Genomic DNA, 26367 nt, shown 5'->3' with positions numbered 1-26367 from the left:
TTTTATTTGAGTAGTAAGCTCCATTAAAGTAATTAGTAAAAACTGCTTCTTACTTTAAACCCTTCTGCTTTAGCATAGTCTCCAACATAAGCCAAAGGGATCATGTTTTGTGTAGGAAGTTCGTGCTGCGGATGAGTCACTAGTCCTTTGGGGTTGCGTGCAATAAAGTCATCCCTGATCCAGTTATGAAGACAGAAACTTACGAATATGACTAAGTCGACTGTTTCTGATTTCAAGTTTATTGGTGTGAAAAGAATTCTGAAAATGTGACACAAAATACCAAATGCATTTTCAGTTATTCTTCCAGCACGACAAGTGGCGTAGTTAAAGTGTCGTTTATGAACATCTGCGATTGCTTGTTTGTGCGTGTAGGGTTTCATGACATGATTGCCCAGCTTAAATGCTTCATCTCCTACTGCAACAAATGGTAGCTTAATTTCAGAAGAAGGTAGGTTTTCAGGAGGTGGGAAAATAGTTCCTTCTTGAATCAATTTCCCATTTAAGATTCCAGCATCTCCTTCTTTGCCGTATGCTCCAACATTGATCAGTACAAATTTGCAGTTTGCGTCAGCCATAGCATACAATACAATGGAGAAAAAGTTCTTAAAATTGTGAAAAAGGGATCCTGAATGAGCTGGTGCAACTATCCTCACGTGTTTTCCGTCCATTGCAGGTATACAATTTGGGAAATCTCAGTTGACTCAGAATTCTTCGTCTTTCTATTTCCAATCAATCTCCGATGGTGGTGGCAAATGCAAATGTTCTATTTTGTCCTTTACAACTGTCAAAACATCTGGGACAAAATTTGATATGTAGACGCAGAAATTCTGTATTGAAAAGCCAATGATCGGTATGATTCTCCCGTAGCCAGAAACCTGGAAAAATAGAATTGTATAAAATTTTATAAAAGAGTAACAGCAATGTCGATATCCTCGTCTGCGAAGAGCAATAACTTTGCCAAAACATTCCTTTTCCGGTCCATATCAATGAAAACTGTACATTTCTTCAAAAGATGAAACTGGACGAGGAGAGAGTTTAAGTCGCGCGTTACGCTGCGTAAAATGACAGATCGTAGGAAAACACTTTTGCGCTGCGCAGTATTTAAGTGCGCTTCAATTAAACACGCTGCGCACTTGGCCTTAATTACGTAGCACGGAGCAAGCCCAGTCGCGGAGCTAGGAAAACGTAGCTTAACTTTACTGTTACAAAATTGTCTCATTTTCACAATCCCAACCTGTTTGAGAAAATTACAACTCTCATTAGAGTAGAAGCTGAACTTCATTTGTACGGTTCTTGATATCAAACTCATGCTTGGTTTTGTCTAGGTCGTGATATCATAAGACAACAGAAAAACTACTCCCAGGACTGTCATTATTGAATCACATAGATGCTTCGACATCTTTCATTGAGAAGTAAATTAAATTAAATTAAATCTTTTTTTCGGTACACAGACCTGAATGTACAAACGTAATGAACACAACTACTTTTAATTATTCTATTGCTGCTGTTATCATTAACTTTGCCTTGGTTAAAACAATGTTGATAATGGTAGAGAACATTAATGCTTTGAACATGTTGAAATAAAATTTTTAGCAACTATGTTCTCTATATATTTTGAAAAACTTGGTACTGAATAGTTGCTTGCTTTAAATTGACAGTTTTAATGTCTTGAATAGGCTTGACGGCTTTTTTGCTTTTTTGAAAGTGAATCTTGTGCAAAAGATTTGTTCAGGAAGTAGTAATGTAGTGAAATTAATTCTTTTTGAACAATTTTATAAAATTTAGTTAGATTTCATCACTGTCTATTAATAGTTTTTTATTTCATTGAACCTGTTGCTTTTTCCTCCGCATTTCCTTTCTCTGAGAAGTTTCTTTGAGTGTGCCTAGTTTTTTCCGTTAACATCGAATTGTCTTTGTGTTTTTGTATTTTCATTTATGTCTCTCGTCCTCTATGTTGGGAATGTTATTCTTTTTGTTTCTGACTGCATGATGCAAGTCTGCACTTGTATGATCAGACAATTCCGCACTCAGAATAGTAAAAATATATTTTTACAGGTATTTTTTGGAGATCTTGTGCTTTGTAATGTTTATGTGTGGTAGTTTAAACCTTTATTTCCACACCCCCTGTTGTTCTTGTATTATTGTAAATTTATTTTATAATTTTTCAGATGAAGGTTCCCCACCATCATTGGCCAATAATAACCTAGAGGTAAATAATTTTATGACTAATGTAATTCATACAATTATAATATAAATAAAAGTCTACATATCAGTATATTTTTCTATAAATATGGAGCTGTACTTTGAGGTTTCTCGACAAAAAATAATGTATTAAAATAGCAAAGAGACTAGTGCCATGTTGTAACCTGTGTATACTGGTAGTGACATTTCTCTCACAGTATGTTGTTTACGGTATTCTATACACAGTGCAGGATCCCCCTACATACCCTAGTCATCATACTACATATAATAATAGATCTGCTTCCAATTTTAGACTGATGGAGAATTATTTAAAGAAACATAATTTTACATATAAATAATTCTATTCATTTTCTAGATTTTACAATGTAAAAAATTTTCAAATTAAGGAAAATAAAATTCTTTTGGATAAAGTTTATTATTTAATAAATAAATATTTTTTATATTCGATTTTGTATATATGTTACCTAAATATGTAATTACTAAATATTTCATTCTAAAGTATTTTCAATTAACGGATAGCGTTCAACAGGCTTATCTTGAAAGCTGCCTTCAACTAGTTGGCCCTAGGAGGAATTTTACAACAAATATGAATTATTTACAATCTTGCAATCCATTGGTCTATCCGTTCATTCAGTAAATCTCATGTTGTGTTGACATTTTGTCAATCTAGTTCATAACAGTGAGTTGGATCTGGTTTACTTAGCCATCCGATTTCTAATATTTTATTTAAGTTCTTATAAAAAGCAAAATTTTGTAGGGAATTCAGAACAAGTGCTATTCTTTGTTGATCTATGTTTTTGTATAGTATGGTTACATTCCATGTAGACAGTAAGAATTGTAATAACTTCAACTGTCAGTGTTGAATGTTACTTATTGACATGTGACTTGGTGCAGGACATCGAACTGTCTGACATGTACAACTTTCCGTTCGCCTGGCCTCCGCCGGCTGTGCCAGAAATGTTGGATAGTTCCCACAGGAGTCTGGACTCCCAGATACAGCTCCAGCAAGAGCAGATCCACGAGATACAGCAGGAGCTGGACTTGGTGCCACCCGAGCACACCAACGGTCAAGTCTACAACACTAAGCTCAGCCAGCTCCAGGTCCGATAAGTCATTATATCTAAAATATATAATACATTTCTGTGTATACATTTTATATTCTAGGGATTTGCGGATCCAGATTTTTGTATTCAGATTGAGTCGTGTATTACAGACACGAAGATTGGGCCAGTTAAGTACAAAGCTTTGTCGCTCAACAAAATAAATACTGCATAAATAATTACAAAGCAGGTAATGAGGATTCAACTCCTATCCATATAACCTTTGCTCTTTTTAACTGTATGTTTCACGTCAGTACAGTATACATATCTGGCACAGTCATGTAGTGCGCGGGAGTGTACAGAAGAAGTCTTTCATATTTACCAATTAAATTGTATTTCATTCAAAGAATAGTCTTCAAAATAAATAAATTAGCTTAGACAAGTCCTTGTGCTGTTTGTATAAGGGCATTGGTCATGTACAAAACACTGAAATAAACTGTGCTGAACCAGATTGACTAGTACGGACAGTATACTGGGCCTGTCATAGTGTACTTATAATCAATCAAACATTTAACCTATGAAGCTGGAAATATTTACAGTTTAATAATTTTTCTACATTTTCTGAACATATTTTCCTAAAACTTTACCATAACGACAATTTTAGCATGAATGTTATTTTAACATAATAAGATTCACTGTTAAGTTGATGAGTTAACATTGAATATTTGGCCTGAATAAGACCAAAAGAGTAAACAGGAGATTATTTCGGTATCCAAATGGTAATATTAACTGTTTAATCCTTTAGAGACAAACTTTTAGTACAATATAAAATTTAAAAAAATATTGTGTGTTTCTAAATAATTTCTGACTTGAAGTCGGTACTGTTTTGATGTAGGCTAAATCTCTCAGTTTAAGTCAGATATATTTTAAATCTATGATTAAGAGCCAGATTTAGTGGAACAACCTTCAGTTTTGCCCCATAAGAGCACAGTTTTACTCCCTTATTTGGACCTACAGTTATAGAAGTCTCATTTTAAAGATAGAATTAATTTATATCTAAACACTTTTAACTTTTGCTTGTAAAGTGTATACTTTTTGAGTATTTAATTTTAAAAGTGCAAGAAATTTTTTTTCTAATTAATCGATAAAAACTAAGAAGTGTTTAGATGCGTATTTGATATAACCTGTTTTTAAATAAGATAATTACTTTAAAACTAATACTACAAATCCAGAAGTGTTTTAAGTTTAAGATTGTTCTTATGGGTCTAAAATCAAGTTGGCCACCAGTATAGTTCTGAAGGCCTGAAAATAAAATTTTGTATTTATTACTGCTTGTAGGAAATAATACTGCATGGATCTGTGACAAGAAATGCAAATCCATAAATTACTATCAACCTATGTAGTATTTAATATATCTTAATGTGGTTTGGTGGTATACAGATGCGTAAACATACGAGAAAATTTTCGTGCGTCATTGGCCTATCGTGAGGTTCTTTCTTGTAGGCAATTATTTGGATTATTTCAACTAAGTAACCATTAGAGAACATTGTATAAAACAGTACATAAAATATATATTTTATTTGGTTTGTTTCTTTGCTGAATTATTCACAATATTCAACAGGCTTCTGTCAGCTTATTGAAGTTATTGATAAGTAAACAAAGTGGTGACACTTGTTTACCAACACATTTATTGCTAAACACTCAAAGCACCAATAAATTTAAGAAAAGAGACTTGTGATATGTTTATATTTGATGGTCCTGAGTTGGTGCCATACTAAGAATATGATCGACAATTGAGAATCCTCACAGCCTATCAAATGGTTCTAAAGGACATAAAGCATGTCTGAGTGTAAATATTAAGTTATGAAGATCATTATTTTAATTCTATATGCAAAAAATTGAAACCTTACACATTCAAATGATGTCTTGACATAGATCTTTCAGAACATTCTTGGTACTATGGAAATAGCTAAATACGAGGATGAATAGACAAATTTTTTAGATACACAAAGTTACAATAAGATTAATTTATTTTGACTATTTTATTTTTTTAAATACTCGCTGGCACTGCACATGACTCATCCACCTGAACTAGTCTTTGAGAAGGAAAAAGTCAAGAGGTGGCAAATGAGGAATAGCTGAGACTGTGGAATGAAATCTGTTGATTATCATGGTGAAACAGAATTCCTCTTAATCTGTATAAATTCACTAGGTGTCTCTGACTCATTTCTTTCTGAAGATATTTCAGAAGAATCATATCTTTAACAAGCGCATAGCAATCAAATTTGTCTTTCAGTTATCTTGAAATGTTTACTACATTTAGAACTATGCCTCTTCATCCTTAGCTGCTTCCGTGGCCACGTTGTCATACAATTAATCGTGTGGTGTATTAACTATACATGATGTGTATTTGTTGTCTTTCCAAAAATCTTCATTGAATGTAAAGAATTTTGTGGACTAAAAAATATCCTCTCTGAAGATAATAGTATAAATATTATTTAGCATATATTCCTGTTTCCGCTCCAAACTATCTGTAACAAGAAGCTAGCAAAACCAACTAGTGGATTGAAAAATATCCTCTTTGACGATAATAGCCTGAATATTAGCATACTCATGTTTCTAGTCCAAACTGTGTGTTGCCGGAAGCTAGCGAAACAAGTTAGTGGACTGAAAAATATCCTCTTTGACGATAATAGCCTGAATATTAGCATACTCATGTTTCTAGGCCAAACTGTATGTTGCTGGAAACTAGCAAAACAAGTTAGTGGACTGTAAAATATCCTCTTTGACGATAATAGCCTGAATATTAGCATACTCATGTTTCTAGTCCAAACTGTATGTTGCTGGAAGCTAGCGAAACAAGTTAGTGGACTGAAAAATATCCTCTTTGACGATAATAGCCTGAATATTAGCATACTCATGTTTCTAGTCCAAACTGTATGTTGCTGGAAGCTAGCGAAACAAGTTAGTGGTCTGAAAAATATCCTCTTTGACGATAATAGCCTGAATATTAGCATACTCATGTTTCTAGTCCAAACTGTATGTTGCTGGAAGCTAGCGAAACAAGTTAGTGGACTGAAAAATATCCTCTTTGACGATAATAGCCTGAATATTAGCATACTCATGTTTCTAGTCCAAACTGTGTGTTGCTGGAAGGTGGCGAAACAAGTTAGTGGACTGAAAAATATCCTCTTTGACGATAATAGCCTGAATATTAGCATACTCATGTTTCTAGTCCAAACTGTATGTTGGTGGAAGCTAGCAAAACAAGTTAGTGGACTGAAAAATATCCTCTTTGACGATAATAGCCTGAATATTAGCATACTCATGTTTCTAGTCCAAACTGTATGTTGCTGGAAGCTAGCGAAACAAGTTAGTGGACTGAAAAATATCCTCTTTGACGATAATAGCCTGAATATTAGCATACTCATGTTTCTAGTCCAAACTGTATGTTGCTGGAAGCTAGCGAAACAAGTTAGTGGACTGAAAAATATTTCCTCTGTAGATAATATCCTGAATAGTAGTTACCATACTCTTGTTTCTAGTCCAAACTATTTGTAACTGAAGGTTAGCGAAACAAGTTAGTAGACTGAAAAATATCCTCTCTAAAGATAATAGCTCAAATATTAGTTAGCATAATGTTTCCAGTCCAAATTATTTGTAACTGGAATCTAGTAAAAAAATGTTACTTGCTACTGGGTTAACGATGTGTTATCTGTTAAGGGGCAGGTTGGGGTAGGGGATGTCTAATGTAGGAAGGGTATGATTTAGCAGCATTGCATGTTAAGAAGACATATCGCACAATGTTATTAATCAAAAAATTTTTAATTTAATGATTTCTAAATCTTTTTTTGATATTTGACTGTAAATTTTATAAAGAGTGAACTGGAACCACATAATCCTTAAAAATCATACGAAATATACAGGACAGTTAATGGAAACAACTTTCACAACATCGAAGTTCTCTAATTGCCACCATATCAAAATTTTATTTATGTTCGTAATATTTCGATGGCGTTTGAACTAGCCTCATAAATCTAAGAGAACACAGATACTCATAACTTCACTAAAGATAACTAACTATATTTAACTTAATTTGTTACTAGCTGCTGGATGTTTCTATTAATTATTAATTTAAATTTGTAACATACGGTATACAGTAAAACCTGCTACATCGTCTCATGTAAACCACATCCCACTTCCACAGGCACTACATTTAGTATGTACAGTTTTAAAATTCAGATCTATATCTAGTGAACAAATAAAAATAATACAGCACACCACAGCACCTATATCACAGTTTTACCAGGTTAATTTTTTTAAGTGTTGGTAGGAAAATAAAGACACCATTCCTCTCCGGGCCCCTGTGTATAGGAGATAGTGATTGTGCTTGCCTGTGTTCTGTATAGTATTTATTGCTCGCAAAGCTTATATTTGCAAAATGCTTTATCATTTGTCACTAGGCCATATATCGAAGGTGCTGGATATGTCAGATTTTACTGTATACTTTTCTCAGTTTTACTGCAACTATACTACCATTTAAATGTACTAAAACATACTAAGAATATTCATTGTAATCTCTGTTTTATTATAGTTAATGCTTGAAATATTTTTCTAAAACACAGAAAAAACATTTAAATCTATGATCGTAAAATCTTTATAGCTAGAACTCATTGTCTGTCCCATTAACTCATTAATTTGCCAAAATCTATATGGTTTTGAGAGAATCCCAGCTACGCTTGTCCCACCTGTTATTTAATTCCTGATTTTTTTGTTTTTTTCTGTAGTATGAATATTCCTCCAATTATAGCTTTTTTAAATTGCATAATTCTCATTGTGTAATTAAATTAGAACCATTTAACAAATACATATCAACATAAACTTTACAGAAAACGAAAGTTCTTTATGCAATTAATCCAGTCAATCACTACTTGTAAGCCACTGTGGTTTCTGTCAGCGTTTGTAAAGTGATATGTTGAGAGTGAATGTTATAGTAAAACAAACTTATGTTTCCTAAAAGAAAATTTTAAATCTCACATTGTTAAGGCTTGTTTTTCATCTTATAATTATTTGAGATGTTTAATTTTATAGATATGATGGATATGAATCACTATTAGTTTTCCATGTCAATAGTATTGTATACTTTTTGAATAATTAAAGAGAAAAGTAAAAAATAAATTGTTTAAATCAAAAATAATACAGGAAAAACTAAAATGATTTGAAATAGCAGCCCTTATTTACTGTAACAACTTGTCTGATTTTATCTTACTTTTTGTGTTCAATATATAATTCTCAGGATTTTTCAGTGAAATTCATACTTCCATTTTATGAGCCAGTATGATTAGCCCACAATATATATACATATATCAGTAGATTGGTTTTCAGGTTATAGAGGTTAGTAATTTATTTTAATCAGGTAAATTTTGCCCCTAACACAAATAATAATTTTTTTAGCCTTACGTTTTTTTATCTCATCACATCTATTATCGCTCGCTTCCTATCTTGATTTACATCTGATGACCAGCTGCCTGATTATAGTTTAGAGTATTGACAGGCATTCCTCGATTATTTTCATTTTTATTTATTGACTACATTAAGTTATGTTTTAAAATTATTAAAAAGGCATTTGAACATAAATAAAAAAAGGTCTCTCAGTACCTACGTTACAATTTGTTCCATGAATCACAATTTCAGATTTTTGTCGTTATTTTTCCTTGTATCTTAATCAATTTTTTAATAAAATATTGTTCAAATAACTTTCAATTTCCTAACAATTAACCCATAAATAAATATAGACGAGGTATGTTCAATAATTAACGAGAATTTTCAATTTTCTGAAAAAAAATGTATTTGTCTACAATAATTCTATTACTTTCAAAATAGTCCCTATTAGATTATTATGCACTTTTGCTAGCGCTTCTTCCAATTCTCTAAGAAACACTTCCCAAACTCGTTCTTTCGGATAGCCTTTAGCTCTTTCAGTGATGCACTTTTAATGTCATCTATCCTTATGAAACAATGGCCAAGTAAGATTCTCTTTATTTTTGGAAATAAGAAAAATGTATGGGGCCATTTCTGGAGACTATGGAGGCTGGGGCATTGTTAAGTACTGTTTTAGGCCAAAAATTCACGAACAAGCAATGAAGTGTGAGCAGGTGCATTGTCATTGTGCAAAACCATGAATTGTTTTGCCACAAATCCGGGTGTTTTTTTCAGATTGCTTCATCCAAATGGCATTAAACTTGCAGGTAGTACTCCTTATTGACCTTGTGGCAAGAATTCATGCTGCGCTGTGCCATTAAAATCAAGGTACACAGTGAGCATAACCTTAAGGTTCATCTGCACTTCTCAAGCCTTTTTCGGTCTTGGCGATCCAGAATGCCTCCAATGGGATGATTAAGCCTTAGTTTCGATGTCAAATCCATAAATCCATGCTTACACCTGTTATATCACCCGTCAGTAATTTTGCATTGTCGTTGACTTCATTTAGTGACTCCTGGGCCACTTCCATTCAAAACTGCTTTTGTTGAAAACTCAACAATTTTTGAACAAATGTTGTTGCCACACATTTCATACCCAAAACATTTTTAAAAATTTCAAGGCATGAGCCAGTTGATAAGCCAACATCATCAGTGACTTCTCTGATCATAATATGGTGATCGTTCATAACCATTTCTTCCACTTTTGAGAGCATTCATCTTCATTGTCTTCATGGCCATCTTTGAAACGTTTATACCACTCGTAAACCCTCGTTTTATTCATAGCAAACTTACCATAGGCCTTTGTTAACATTTCCCAGACTATATTACACTTTATTTAATTTTTAACAAATGAAAATCGCTGAGTTCAAAACACACTTCTAACCTTACCAGCTGCTACTGAAAAAGTAAACAATAAATACAGCTAGAAATAATATACTTCAGAAGAATGAGTATAATAAAAATAATAATAAAAAAATCTTGAAAATCAGACTCTACAAACTTGCAAAACTCAATAATTCTCCTTACTTTTTGAACACAACTCGTATATTCAATATGATTCCAGCATTTGTTATATTTTCCAACTTTGTAAAACAAAAGAAGTATATTTTATTAAACTAAAAGTATGGTATTATTTGTGGGTGAGTGAGAAAAGATTTTCCTGTACAAGCAATGAAGTGTGAGCAGGTGCATTGTCATTGTGCAAAAACCATGAATTGTTTTGCCACACTGTTCCTTTTTTATGCAAATAAACATGTTTTAAATATCGTTTGAATATATCTATTACAGTTAAAGATACAATTTTCTCATAAACCATACCATTTTTTTTTAACTGGCTGGTCTTTTTGGCATGGAAAATCTGAAAACTCGTGTTCCTAATGTTTCCCAAACAATCAAGAGAAGGCACATAAAAAAATGTAAACTTCAAAGAATTTGAAAAAACAATGACATAATATACAGATTACCTTACATAACAAAATTGAAAACACTGAACACTTTTCTTTTCGATGCTCTCTGTTTGTTACTGGTAAGATTGGAGTTTTCATTAACAGATGGAGAAAGTGGCCAAGTTCCTACAAGATGTTTACCACAGGATGGATTCGTTCCAACAAAAACTTCACAAGCCTTTATAGTGAAAGCTACTCGTACTTGGCGTGAGGAAGCTCCTTCTGACTCCTCAGGTCAGCGATCACACTTTTCTTTACTCAATGTTAACCTTCTTTGATGGGTTTTAAGTTCAGAACGCCTTAAATACAAAATAAATCAATAAAAGTATACATAAATAAGTATACCAACTTTCACATCAAGACCATTTCACATCCAAAAGTACAAGCTCTTTATGCCAGTGTGCTGTGTTTTGCTGATGTGCTACATTTCCAATTTCTAAAAACTTAATATTTTGATAAAAAATATTAGTTAATATTCAGAATATTTAAGGCTGATTGTAATAATATACAAATGAATTAAGTAATTTTTAAATTACTGTGAAATATTTTGACTCGTATGAAAAATTGTGCCAATTGTCTAAGCACTGCAATGAAACCTCAGTAGAGTGGAATCAAGGAGATTATAAAAAATTGTTTTGAGGACTTGAAGTGCAATATATTCAAGATACAGAGATACTTTTTATATTAAGTATAAATAAAATTTTCTGAAATCAAAAAAAATCTTATGAGAAAATTGTAGTGTTTAAAAGGTAACGTCGCATAAAAGAGGATCTCTGCATCAAAAATTTGTGTTCAGTAAAGAATGACAGAAAGAACCACTATCAATTTGTGACAAAGCATTGTGTGCATATACAAAGTTTGTTTGGTATCAATATAAAATCAAATTTTAAACAAGAGATTTTAATTTTTGTTGAACAAATTATAGCTATCAACTATGGGTAAGATGTAATCTTGTGTGACAGCAATGTTGGATATATTATACACTTATTTTATTGCTCAATCATCATGGTCCTTCTGAAGATTTTATTTTTTGGTCTGAATCCAAACAGTAAATTAGAAATACTTATTATTGTCATGTAGGAGGGCAGAAAAACAGCTTATTAGATGATATATGCTTGCCTCACATTTTGTTTTTGCTTCAAGCTGATAACCAATATGCAAGAGAAAACAATTTTAATCAATGTTTTGGTAACGTTATTTGTAGATGTAGTCCCTTTAATGATATTCAATGCACTAAACAAAATATAAATAAGATATTAATTTAGTTTCTGGCATAAAATATCTGAGATTAATTCAAATTTTTATATCTACAATATAAGGTTACAGCAGTCGGGATTGTGAACAAGTCACGTGGCCAATTTCTTTCTGTTCCAACTTGTACTCCAAATCCATTTATTGCTAAAGTGTCACCAACATGTGTTAACAGGTGTTTACAATATGTAGTACCACTGTATAATTTCTTTAGTGTTAAAGTTTCAGGCCACTTGACACTGTCTAGTTTTTTCACAGACACAACACTACAAGGGGAACCCAAAACAACTCGAATTTATTTTCAAAAGCAGTGTATTTTAACATTTTTTCAAATCACCTTATTACTTTCAAAATACTTTCCATTAAAAATAATGCATTTGTCCCATCTATGTTTTCACTGTTTGAAACTCTTTTTTGTAGAGCCACCTTTAGAAATGGTTGACAGCACCTCTCTCTTTTTTATTGATCTCTTAAATGTTGTAAAATCGGTGTCCTTTCATACCCCTTTTCATGTTTGGAAATAAACAAAATTAACATATAGTCAGGTTAGGCGAGTAAGATACAAGGGGCAGTGGGACCATGCTATTTCGAGCTAAAAACTGTTATAACAGAAATGGCTGTGTGTGCAGGTGTGTTGTCGTGGTGTGGTTTGAGAACCAGTCTCCTGTCTGCCATGAATTGTTTGATCAACACTGGGCTTGGAGGAACACACTCCAAATGAACTACGCTCTTGGCATCAAAAAAGCAAATCAACTTGGTTTTGATGTTTGATTTTACTTGACTGTTGCTTTGTTTCTGGATTGTAACCATAGCACCACGACTCTTCATTAGTAGTAAGCTTTGACAGAAAATCTGGATCAATTTCAAGCTGTTGTTTCAAAACACAATGTTTCAACTTGTTGTTCCTTTTAAATGTTATTCCCAAATCTTATGTTAAAATTCAATCAACCTAGTTCCAAGATAACTCACTAATCTCTCACAGTTGATAAATTGTTTTTTGGTGGTCTATGAGCACAAGCTCTCAAGTGTTTTCAACATTTTCTCTGATTGAGACAGTTGATGGACATCCAGAACAAGGTTTGTCATCACGACATCTCGTCATTTTAAAATCAATCCAATCACTCTGTAGACTTGATTTTAAGCTATAGTTTCAGCAGCATTTTTACTGAGTAGAAGACTAAATTTCACAACTGCACGTTGTTCACTTAAACTTGTCATCACAAAAAACGAAACAAGAACAAAACAGTGCTAGCAAAACTGGTTACTGCTAATGAACAAAACAAGCCAGGTCAACAACAAAGGCAGCGTTGGACTAACAATAAGTTGCATTATACACAGTCACATATGTGTTCATATAGTGTAGCAAACTGACTGCAATGATAATTTTAAATATTGCCTCCCAGTAAACAATTAGTTATAACTTTAATTGTCTCTTGCTGGTCTTAATTCTTTTACAATTAATTGTTCTATATAATCAATCAAACAATACCATAACATAGTTATTGTTTTATGGTCCACTCCCTATGCTTGTTTTGAATGTACTGGATTCATATTAGATAAATTATTCTCTCTCATCCACATTAACTAATCAAAACAAATCAAAATCTGTATTGTCTTTAGGCATATAGCAATCGACATGGTCATAATTTTATGGCTATAAATAACAACATGGTTATAAATCATAGCTTGTCATAGAAGTGTTCATACAGTAGGGCTAGGCTATAGTGTAAATTGACAATATAAAGTTTATCATCTATGCTTTGTAAAACTTATTTGCCTTTACTAAATTTTGAAATAAAAACAATATTGATAATATAAAATCTTAAAATTAAATCAATAAACTAGTGCTTTATAACCATATGCCTTAGGCCACTTGACACTATCTAAGTGTTCCTCACAGTGTACATGAGTCTCTAGCACGTCATTTAATATAAGGGTCAATTCCAATTCTAAAATTGTGGTCACAATTCTGAACTCTGTAGTATCAATTCCTGTATTATTGTTTGTTGCTAAGAATATAATACATGGTTTTGTTTTCTTGCCACTAAAGCAAATCTTACAAGTAGAAGTGGCGATCCAAAAATTTCAAACCCCTTAGCCATGATAAAACAGTCAAAGATATAAATATACATATGTTTATCTGTGTACAACTACAAAAATTATTAGATTATAAAAATTAGCATATGTTTGTTTACTGTTGAGCATTGTGTATCTGAACATGGCATGGCAATGCACGAACATATGGGTAATAGAAACTACAAGCTAAATATTATTTATGTTACTATGAAGTTTTTAAAATTCTTTTACCTATCTACATATTTTTAAATACAAAATCACATGTTAGCAATCGGTAACTTATGTACTGCTGATCAGTTATCCACAAATAGCCATATTAGATTTATGGTGGTGCCCAATAATAGATATTTAAAATATGAACTGAGATAAAAATATTATTTAAAAACTAGGATAACTATTTGGTCTACCTACATTATTCCATACATAAAGTATGACAATAACACATTTTAGTAATCTGTAATTTGTGTACTGCCGATCAGCTCATTCATTATTTAGTAATAAAATACTTTTAAAATGTTGGCATCGGAATCGAATGAAAAGTGCCGCAGTATGAAGTGTCGGGCGGATAATGGTTAAAACAGTATACTTGTTGGTGTAAATGTGCTAAGTATTATCTCTTTAACCCTTCAGAGGTCGCGACACTGTCTTTTTCCACCGGAGTGTTACATTTTTGCCTACAACTTTTTTAACAGAACTAGTTTGACGCTCCACCCCCCCCTATACCTTCAGATGGACTCGCCCGCAACCAAATCAAGTGGCCACCCCCACCCTTCCGCCTCTTCAGTCATCAGCTGTACTGCCAACGTTGTATAACCTGTCGTTTCCACCGTGCGCGACCTCTCGCGGTATCTAAAATTGTGATTGTTCTGTGTAGTGTATTATTGTTCGTTATTTTCATTTTGATGTCAATATGAATAGAAATGAAGAAGAGAGACTTGTGAATTTGTTGAACAGTGTCGAAAGGGAAGAAAGACAAGAAGAGGAAAGACTTGTAAATCCAGGTGCTATAAGAAGACAACTTTTTTCTTGATGAGCCTGTTGTCGCTCCTATTGGTGTGAACTGGATTCCGATGATGAAGATGAAGATCATGTATCAGTGCAGGAAGAAGACACAGCGTCAGAACAATCAGGAGAGGAAGCGGAAGTACCGTTTTTGGAAGCATCTCCAGAATATACAGGTAAAGATGGAGTAACGAAATGGAGTGTTCACTGTCCTAGGACAGAATGTGCGAACACCTGCTGCTTAAACTTAGTTCGGCGATTACCAGGTGTAAGACAAAACTTTGATGTTCAAAACCCTGTTGCTGCTTGGAGGTTGTTTTTTACCGATGAAGTGTTAGATAGCATTGTAACCTACACCAACCAGCGTATACGAAAAAGTTCGTCCTGGGTTACACTTGTGAGCGTGATGCGGCTGACACATCCAGAAATGAAATAGAGGCATTCATAGGACTTCTTTATATGGCAGGAATCCTTCGTGCTTCTCATTTGAATCTATATGATTTATGGGCAACAGATGGTACAGGTGTCGAGTTTTTTCCGCAACTGTATGAACTTGAGAAGGTTCAAGTTCTTGATCAGAGTGTTTGAGATTTGACGATGCTGATACTAGGAAGCATCGGAAGAGGCTTGATAGGCTTGCACCCATTCGAGATCTTTTTGAATTATTGGTAGAAAAGTGCAAAACAAATTTTTCTGTTTCTGGGTATCTTACAGTTGACGAGATGCTCGAATCTTTTTCGAGGTCGTTGTAAATTTCGGCAGTTTATAAAAAAAAGCCTGCAAAATATGGTCTGAAAATTCATGCTATGACCTGTGCAAAAACATTTTATATACCATGAATTTAGAGGTTTATGCTGGCAAGCAACCACCGGGTCCCTTTCAAATACAGAATTCTGGTCTTGCTGTAGTTTCCAGACTCGTCCAGCAGCCTGTGAGTGGTACTGGAAGAAACATTACCATAATTGGTGTACATCCATACCCCTCGCCGAGACTCTCAAGAACGATCCACAATTTGACTTTAGTGGGTACCCTACGAAAAAATAAAAAAGAAATACCACTTGAGTTAATAGATACAAGGAATCGTCCTGTATCCAGCAGCATGTTTGCCTTCAAAAAATGAAAAAACTCTGCTATCGTACTGCCCGAAGAAAAAAAAAAGTTGTTCTTCTACTGTCTACCATGCACTACAGTGACGAAAATTGACCCTCAGTCTGGAGATGCTAAAAAGCCTTTCATTTTGACCTTTTATAATAATTCAACTAAAGGAGGAGTGGATGTTGTTGATGAGTATAAGGGCACAGTATTCAGTTGCGAGAACAAGCAATCGTTGGCCGCTTACTATCTTTTTCAGCCTTCTAAATACCATTGGGGCTAAATAGTTATATTGTGTACAAACACAAAAGAGGAGACTTTGACATTGTTCCGAAGGGAATTCCTGAAGGATCTCACCAAAGATCTTTGTTTTAATTATTTGGTAGCTCGTCATGGGGAAGAAAGACTTCCAAGGCAGCTAAAAAGAAGCATCACACAAATGCTGGGACTTCAAGAGGAGGAGAGGCCGCAGCCTGCAGCAAATCTTGAGGGACGTTGTGGTATCTGCAACTGGAGAAAAAACCGAAAAAGTAAAAACTACGTGTCACATCTGTCACAAGTACATTTGCAGGGAGCACACCGTGTTTACTTGTTCTCAGTGTGCAGAAGAAGATGATGATGATTCCACAAGTGACTAATTGCAACTAAGCAAATTTCTTACAGGTTGTAAGATTTTTTTACAATATTTTTATATAATACAATATCATTTATTACATTATTTTTATACTAGAAGTACATGTTTCTATATTTAAATACATTATTTAAGTATTGTTACCTAATATTAATGTACAAGTATTTTTACCACAGTATTTCATTCTGTTACAATTTTGAAGTTTGTTTTGATAAATATAATACTTTTACAAATATTTTTACGATTTTACAATAGTAATAATACTTTAAAACAAAGTTTACATATTACTCATCATGTTAAATGTAAGTTTGTACAATAAAACTGTAAAATGTGTTCGTTTCATATTTTCTTATGAACCTGGTGGAATCCACCGTGCGCGACCTCTTACGTAACTGTTAGTGACGCGACCTCTGTAGGGTTAACTGCAGTGTTTAAATTATTATAGAACCAATACAGCTGCTGTCTGTGGCAATAAATCACACCACAGGAGTTCTTCGTGCCTCGTCAAGATGTGTCACCAATATTACATATTATGTTCTTAACAGATTTAGGAATCTGAACTGAGTCATTTGTTGACTTTTGGAAATGGAGGTTTGTTATTGGGAGTCTACACAACCCTAGAAATATTTAATTGGCAGTGAACAATTAATTATATTTTGAAACAACTAGTTTTAAAAATCAGACCCCTCCCTCTTTAGTTATTCGATTAACAAAAATAGTCCCTCCAATCTTTTTTTATATAATAATTTTTAATTTTTTGACAAATTGATTTATTTACTTTGTTTTGGGTTAGAAATTAAATTTCTTACTCCACTTATAGTAATACGAATTACAGTTGTTTTGCCCCAAAAGTTATCAATTACTTTAATCAATTGTACTAAGATAACTATCATATCTGTAAAAAAAGTATGAAAATTGAAACTAGTATGTGATGATTGATAATAGATTTTTGCTTGTCCTGTTGTGTTCATGCTTAGAGGTTAGTATAGGCAGAGTAATATTGGTTTATACTGTATAATAATTACATAATATTATAATAATATCTCTCTTATTGAAGTATTTTATTTTTCTCTGTAATTAATACTAGTACAGGAAATATATAAGCCATGTTCAAACTATAGTACAGAAACATACCATAAAAACCAGATATTGTGACAGCAAGATTATTATTATACACTGATTGTATAGAGAATAGAGAGTAGGGGAACTGAGAAGACAGCAGGCATCATATCTCATACACCCTACACCTTGTTGTGTGTTGTAGGCTAACGTCTGTTATGATATTGCAGGTAGAGCACAGAAAGCAGCAGCAGATGTTGAAGACTGCAGCAATATCACCAGAACATTCAACATCTGGGAATCTGTACTAATTATCCAAATGTTGAAATCTAATAGACATCAGGCATCACATCCGATACCTTGTCGTGTGTCATAGGCTAACATGTATTATGCTATTGCAGGTAGAGCACAGAAATCAGCTGCGGATGTTGAAGACTCTGCAGCAAGATCACCTGAATATCCAACATATGGGAGTCTGTAGTAACCATCAGAATGTTGGAATCTAATATACTGTACGCTAACATATATTATGTATTGCTGGTAGAGCACAGAAAGCAGGAGCAGATGTTGAAGACTGCAGCAAGATCACCAGAAAATTCAACATCTGGGAGTCTGCAGTAACCATCAGAATGTTGGAATGTAATGTGTTGTAAGCTAACATGTGTTAGATTAGAGCGCAGAAAGCAGCAGGAGATGTTGAAGACTGCAGCAAGATGACCAGAAAATGCAACATCTGGGAGTTTATAGTAACCATCAGAATGTTGGAATCTAATATGGTGTAGGCTAACATGTATTATGATATTGCAGGTAGAGCACAGAAAGCAGCAGCAGATGTTGAAGACTCTGCAGCAAGATCACCAGAACATCCAACATCTGGGAGTCTGTAGTAACCATCAGAATGTTGGAATCTAATTGACAGCATTCCATCTGAGTTTGTTCCTGATCCTATCCTAATGTATATATACACAGACCTGTAACCTCACCGGTTTGTGTTTATTGTACTGTACAAACTGCAAGTTTTATATTATAATTATACAGTAATTTGCTATTTTATTATTATTAATTTTTGTTACTTTGTACATTTTTGTATAGTTACCACATAATGTTATTTGCACACGTTTAATTTAACCCTACATCAAACAAATTATAGAATAATGACTGATTCAAAGTGAAGGCAATTCTATAGATAAGTACAACTCTGTAATAATGGTCACCAAATCATTATGGTGTTCAGATCACTTGAGTAATTTTACTGAGTGAAAATTGTAAACAAAATTATAGTGGTCAGTTGTAAAAGTGTTTTTTTCTTTTTTATAAATTCAATGGCACAGTTTGTATTTACTGAGCTACATATTAGATGTGTCTATATGATTTTAAGTTATTTATCTCATACATTTCAAAATACAAAGTTCTCTTATAAAGAATGCTGTGTGTGTGAACACATATAAATTACAAAATAGTTCCATCTGAATCCCAGAAAACAGTAAAAAAAGTATTTTTCTATACTCATCTTCCAGATGGTTCTATGTTTATTTATTATATGTATGTTACAAGAAAAATAAAGTAAGTATCCATGAAAGTTTTTTCAACATTTTTATTTTTTTGTAAGTTTAATTGTTTTTTACAGAACTTTAAAGTACATTACTAAAATGTACGAGTATTAATACGGTTGGTGACAAAATATATTCATATTGGTATATATGAACACTTGTATGAAGTTGATTTGTCTAATCACCTTAATTTGCACCATTTCTGTTGTGAAATAATTTGTTTTTAGTATCTACAAGTATGTTAAAAATTTAAAAAATATTGATATACTTAGAGATTATAAGTGTAAATAAAATAATGATTTATAAATTTTGTTATAATATTAAAGTTCAAAATTATTGTTTAATTTGACAATTTGTGCATTGTTATTGGAGATCTTAAATATTTTATTTCCCTTTAGACTGAAAATGTAATTATAATGTGTCTTAATCAAGGCTGAGGGAGAGACTGGTCTTACATAGCCATTTGCCATAGTGTTAGCTAGATCTCATTGTTGTTATTCTATGAGATAACCATTGTTTATTTCTTTCAAATATTAATGTTATGTTAGTTTGAAGCTTTAAAGTAAATATTTAGATATAGGACTAATATTTTATTGCAAAATTTTGTTGATGTTTTGTCGGTTATTAAATATATTATTATATTACCCCTTAAAAGATAAATTTGTTATCAGTAATTTTATAAACATGTTATTTTTAGTATTTTTATTTTATTCATTTTAAATTGAAATGTGCAATAGTGAATTTATGAATATTTTTGAGTAATTTTATTATTTAACTGCTGTATTGTTGTTTGAAAAAGTACACTTGTGTTTTGTTTTTGACTGATAATATTAATAAAAATACTAACCTGTGGATACGAGATACTCCGGGAAAGGTAGACTGTCGAGAACCGACCCATGTGTCCTCACGAGCCTACAGTATGTTACTGTGCAAGACACTTCAAACATTGGTGGTGAACACCTATCGGTGACGTAGGTTAGAATAGAAGCAATTTAGATACTTGTTAAATCATTTCTTTGTACAAATATGAAACTTTGCACGTTTTTATATAAATTTTCAGTATTCTAATATCTTTTTGAAGTCAATATTGCATTGTCCAACTGACTGAACTAAACCCAGCTATTTGAAGATTTGCTATGTAATTTATACGGTATACATAAAAATTATTTTGTGCATAGCTAATATATAATTTTGTACAATGTTTTTTTTACAGCCCAAATTAAATAAATGTGTTGTCTTTTTACTTTTTCACTGTACAGTGGGTGATGCGTACACTTGAGGTGTTGCACGACGGGATTTTTGAACGGTTAAATGATATATTCAATTACAATATGCATGTTTTCCTAAAAAATTATTATGAACAATTATTTGAAAAATATTTATATAGACTCGTATAGTGAGTATTTTTATTTATATATTTTTTTTATTGTGAGTTTTCATCCATATATTCCTGAAAACCTAAGCATGCCTGAAAAATATAATCGTGCACATGTTAATAAATATTTATTTACAGTGTTGATAAGCACGTTGATGCCTAAATCAAAAAGTGATATAGTGCTTTTTCATAGCACAATAAACATAGTAGTGGTGGCAGAGTTGGCCTTGGACTGCTAGCATCACTCTAGAGGGTTCAGGCAGATAATCTTATCCATCATAATTATCACTAAATGTTCTATTTCATATACATTATGAGGATATTCTGCATCATCATTGTTTACAATAAGTTAATGTATAGATAAAGTGAAAAGACAACATGTTTATTTCATCAAGTATGGTTCTTATTGAGGAAGTAAAACCGATCTAATATAGCAGTAGAGGTTTGGTAATATTGGTGTTTTTATTGGTTCTGTAACAGAAACTATTATAGTTACGAACGGTCAGGACTATCTTACTATCTTATATGTTCATTGGACAATAATCGCCAATGACTGGGACCACAGTAAGTGTTAACTCGTCTCCCTGGCCTATCTCCTCCATCTGATCATTGTTGAACAATAAAAACATTGTTCATATATCACTCATTATTATTGATGTAGTTCTTATGTTCTTAAAAGCACTAAAACCGTTCAATTTAAGGGTTGTTTACTTATACTTTTACGTTTGTTTAATATAGTTTCAGAATAGAAATCAGTACTTTTAAGACATCTTAATTCATGTAGTAACGTAAATTACTCTTGCACACATTGTAGACAACTACTATTCTCACATTTATATTAGCGATGTTAGGGGAGATTTTATACATTTTTAACACTATTCTACAATGTCTATATTTAGTATTTTTATAGAAGTCATCTGATGTCAAATTAAAACTTTTGCAAATCGTTTTTCAATTTTGGACATTCTTAATTATTTTAGATAACACAGTGGCCTAATGTTCTACTCGAGGCATTTGAGAAACTACACTAGACATTTAGATGAATCATATTTTAGGCTATTGCCGTTTTTGCAGTACTTATCAACAAATGTACAAACTTCCTCGGATCCTTGCTGATGGCATTGTACACGATATTGGCACCGTATCGTGTTATATAGACATTTACACAATTCTTTTTCTTACGGAACCTCTTTGCGTTGTCGGCAATTAATGTTGAATAGCTTTTAGATCAGATTTTATGTGTGAGCTCATTCGTCCTAATATTGTGTCGTACGAATTCTCATTGTACATCTCGCTGAACAATGTCATTGTTACTTTATCACATGTATCATCATTGTAAATGTTTGAGAAAATAGATGTACAAGTTTGTGCTGACTTTTTATAAATACGTTTCCATTTTAAATGTAACCCAAATGAATACTGTTAAAATCCGTATGTCCCGGTAGCGTACATGTAGCGGTGTGGAGCGACTGGAGGACAGCAGTGTAGCTAGTGTTGCTTGGTGCAGGGGTGTTACGGTGCGACCCTACAACCGACCGTCTCTTAGCAGCTTCGCGTAGTGTCAACCTAGAGGAATTATTAGTCTTTGTTATAGGTTAGATTTACTAAATTAAACTTTTACTGAGGTAGCACTGAGTTGAAACTGACTCTCAGTCTTATTGGCCGTCTTTATAGAAAAGTGTAAATTCACATGATAATATTGCTTCATCTGTTGTTTTTATAATAATTATCTTTTTTTGATTAAGTTTTCAACTGCAATATTGCTATGATATTGTGAGTCGTATATTGGTAAACAAAACAAAAGTATAAAATTTGTTTTGTCAATTATGTTTACGCATAAATGAATACACCTTTTTGATTGTTCCAAAATAAAAACCCTGATACAGTACAGCTTTTATAACCATAGATTTGACTGAGTGGATAACTAACGTGCACAAAAAAGTTATTTTTCTTCAATATACTGAACACGATACTGATAGGAGATGAAAATGTCAACTCAATCGGTAATTGTTTTGGTCTCTCTCACGATTTGAATCTGAAGATAAGTAAATTAGTAGATACTATGAATTTCTGGAATTTTTATTATCCTCTATATTTAAACTTTACTGATTAAAACATAAAAAAGTAGCAAGGAAGGATTTTTTCCTTAGCTAGCCTAAATTTGTAACAATAATTGTTTATAATAAAGATGATTTTATTTTCCTGTATTGTTGGTGATACTTAGTTTAGGTTGAGGGAGACATACTTGATCTAACAGTAGAACTGGTGAGGATATCAGCACAGTTTTACGGTATACTGTGACGTGTAAAAATATTTTTTTTATGAATTTTACAGTATCTTGAATAATAAAACTAGTAAACTAAATTTTGTTTCTTTTTTTTTATTTATTTTAATTTAATTCAAAATTAGTTTTAGGCTTCAATTCAAGTAATCGTGGAACTTGCATCTTTCCGCCTTCTGTTTATGTGTTTGCAGAGAGCTCTTCATACGCATCCACTGTTATAAAAGTTGTACTGTACAAAATTGTTTTGTGTTTTTATCGCTCAGTTAAATTTTTTAAAGTTTGGGTTTAAATATATTTGACCAATCAACCAGAACCTGTTTCAATTCAAAAGTAAGTAGAAGGTTAACTATAAATATTTTGTTTGTACCGCATTCATAAAAAAAGACTCAAATTAGTTATCGTTCCAGCAATATACATGTATACATTTTGGATCTATTACAGAGAATATTAAGTTTGAGAGTTGTTTTGTTTGTCAAGAACACTGCCCTACAACAAATCGTGCTCAATGATGTGTTCAGCAGACTAGGTGCTACTGCAGATCTATTAACAATGCCCATCATAACAGATAGAAAGCACATTCTTTCTTCTTAGTTATTATTACTGCATGAGGTCTAACGATATGAAAACATTTTTGTTTATGGTTTAGGTTATTTTAATTGTTGAGTAAACTATGGAATCGCTCATAAAATGTATGAAACATCAAGTATTGCAGTGCAGTTGTTTGATTCAGTTATAAAACTCACCAATGACACCAGTTGAGTTAATGAATGAAATGATGTACCTCTTAATCTACCTTATTCAATGGTAATTTTGAAGCAGCACATTCTACACCTGCACAGTTAGAGCCTATTTTACCGTTTGATGTTTGTTACCGATAACTTCCAGTTGTAACACATGGATAGGAACGTGTGTGGTGGAGGAGAGTGTGGGGGCTCGGAGCATAGCTGTGCTCCTACTCTGTACTCTCGACCCCAGGCTATCTTGGCTTCCACAATAGTCTTGGTACAAACTAATAGTCTATCTTATTACCCCAAGATCCAAGTCCTCAAGTCCTGTCAACTTTGTTTGGAGTGTGACAGGAAAGTCCTGATGAGTCGACTGACGTTAATTCGGCTAACATCCTTTTTTCGACTTATGCTCATTAGGCTTCTTCTAGAAACACGAATAACAGTTGCCACTTTTTTATTTTTATCAATTAAATAATAAATTTTACCCTCTGTGTCCATAAAATCCATAACATTCTAAATAACCTCACATGTCTGACTTTTTGGAACTTTACCATCAAATTTTGATCGAAGTCAAGTTGATGTTGCGATGCCAGCAGTTACAAACTATGAACACTTGTGTCACTATGCTGTACGTGTTGACTTGAGTGGAGCAATTGCTTCCCAGCTCAGACTGTACCGTAGTTACTGTACTGTAGTGGGTGGTGAGAAGTGCCCGTGGCTCGGCCTGCATTATCTGCCCAGATATGAAAAGCCTATACAAAAATACCACTTTACTCATTGGAATCACTTAAGATGTACATAAGAATTTGTTTTTTTTTTACTTTTGTATTGTGATTTATATAATTTTAATTTTTTTTTTAAGAAGTATAAAGAAATTAATTTTTGCCTCAAAATTTCTCAATGTTTTTTTCTTTATAGTCTTGTGATTTAAAAATTGTATCCAACATAGATGAATGATGTTAAATAACCTTCATGCTGATTTTTGTCTATTTGTTTGTGTTCTAATACCTTCCAAATAATGTTTAAACCTGATTTGCAGAATAAATTGTATTTCCCATAACTTAATTATTGAAAGTATGATTAAAATTAGAGTCTGTACGTAAATATATTTCTAATAGATTACAATTTACATACTGAATCATTTTGAATTTTTCTCTGACACATTATGAAGTATTGCCGTTTATAGACCCCATATGTTCCACTTTGATTAATAACTTAATATTTTGGTTTTTATATTTATTGAAACTCATTCTAATTCGTTCTCATGACTTTTTGCTGTCCAAATGCCTTTTTTGGTCACAGAGTTGTAAATCGTAGTAGCTGCTAACATCCACTTCTGTCTAAATAAAATGTGTTCTCATAATAGGCAAAACAGATATTTAAAGTGACTGGCAGAAGTAAAAGTGGCAGATGGCACTAATAGGTTTACTTTCAGTTATAACTTTTATATCACACAAACCTCATATCATCACATAACAAGTGTTTTACAAGTAAAGTGCCAATTGGTGAGTTTTACAACTGAATGAGCTGGTCCTGTGTATCGTACTGGCATTTTTTTTTAACTTAACGTGAGAACGTGTCTGTAGTATAGATTAGTTTCATGAATTGCTAATAATATAATTTGTTACTTGCTCTTATTTGTTATTAAAACCCATTTATTATAAGACTAAACTGACATGAAAGAAAATGCTTTCTAACTTTTGACTGGTGTACCATGCATTCTGTACATTAACCATTATTTTATATGAATCGGATTACAAGATCCAGTAAAACGATTGGACTGATGTAGGTTATTTGTATTTATTGGACTTGATATTAATCTCTCGTATTGCATGCTGAACATATTGTAACATACAACATGTTTTGTAGAACCAATTTCTTTTTATGTTCGTGTTAATGATTATTATAAGTATACTGTAAGACTGAGAAATGATTGTATATCAATACATAAATGTTACATTGTACCATACATTTGTGAATACAGAAGTTTGTTGTATTTTGTATATTTGTTGTTTTCTTAACCCATTCATTCATTGGTTTGTACAAACATCAATTTTGCTGTTAAGTTTATTTTATTTTAATACAAAAAAACCCCATATCAGTGTGAACACATGTTTATCTTCAGGAAAAGTAGAAACTAGTCTTTTGAATTTTAATCCATAAAAAAAACATTGCCAGCTATTGTGAAAACAATTATTTTCATAATAGAATTAGGGGTCTCATTTTAAACATATGATCAATACACATACAAAAGCGTAATCATTTTTCTTTTAAATTTTTTTTAAACATTCAAACGAGTAAAAAGTTTGATGTTTTTTCTAAATGACCAATAAAAATTTGTAAAAAAAGAATGTTTTGTAACACCCAGAGTGCTTTTGCTTTGTGTCTGATGAAGATAGCCATGCTATCGCAAGGCCTCACAAATAAAAAGTTAGAAGTATTTGTTTTTGTGTTTTAGTAAAGTGATTGAACTAAGAAAAGCCAACATGCCCAGACGGATCGGACTTTGATCCATTCTTGCAAATTAGTATTATATTTGTATCTTTAAAAACATCTGAGAAAACAACTTTCAATAATGTGCTACTGAACAAAGAAACTAAAAGCAGAACTTTGAAGTCATTGATTTCTTTGATTATTCTATTGACAACTCA

General features: G+C 32.5%; 1 protein-coding gene across 4 annotated transcripts in view; it reads left to right on the top strand.

Annotated features, from left to right (window-relative positions):
* Positions 1 to 19370, top strand: part of LOC124358638 (neuronal PAS domain-containing protein 2-like) — a 32763-nt gene extending 13393 nt beyond the window's left edge. Inside the window, exons 8-11 of one of the 4 annotated variants that reach the window (XM_046810948.1) lie at positions 2169 to 2209; positions 3097 to 3303; positions 10774 to 10902; positions 18587 to 19370. In XM_046810948.1, the coding sequence (XP_046666904.1) occupies positions 2169 to 2209; positions 3097 to 3303; positions 10774 to 10854 (329 nt within the window). In that variant the 3' untranslated portion in view covers positions 10855 to 10902; positions 18587 to 19370. Of the gene's footprint in view, positions 1 to 2168; positions 2210 to 3096; positions 3304 to 10773; positions 10903 to 18009; positions 18560 to 18586 lie in introns of those variants that run through there. The other 3 variants (XM_046810956.1, XM_046810941.1, XM_046810963.1) reach the window with 3 other exon arrangements.
* Positions 19371 to 26367: the final 6997 nt, after the last annotated feature.

This window comes from Homalodisca vitripennis, chromosome 1 (assembly GCF_021130785.1).
Source record: "Homalodisca vitripennis isolate AUS2020 chromosome 1, UT_GWSS_2.1, whole genome shotgun sequence".
NCBI classification, from domain to species: domain Eukaryota; kingdom Metazoa; phylum Arthropoda; class Insecta; order Hemiptera; family Cicadellidae; genus Homalodisca; species Homalodisca vitripennis.
The sequence above is the reverse complement of the archived record's forward strand: the minus strand, read 5'-3'. Positions and strand labels throughout refer to the sequence as shown.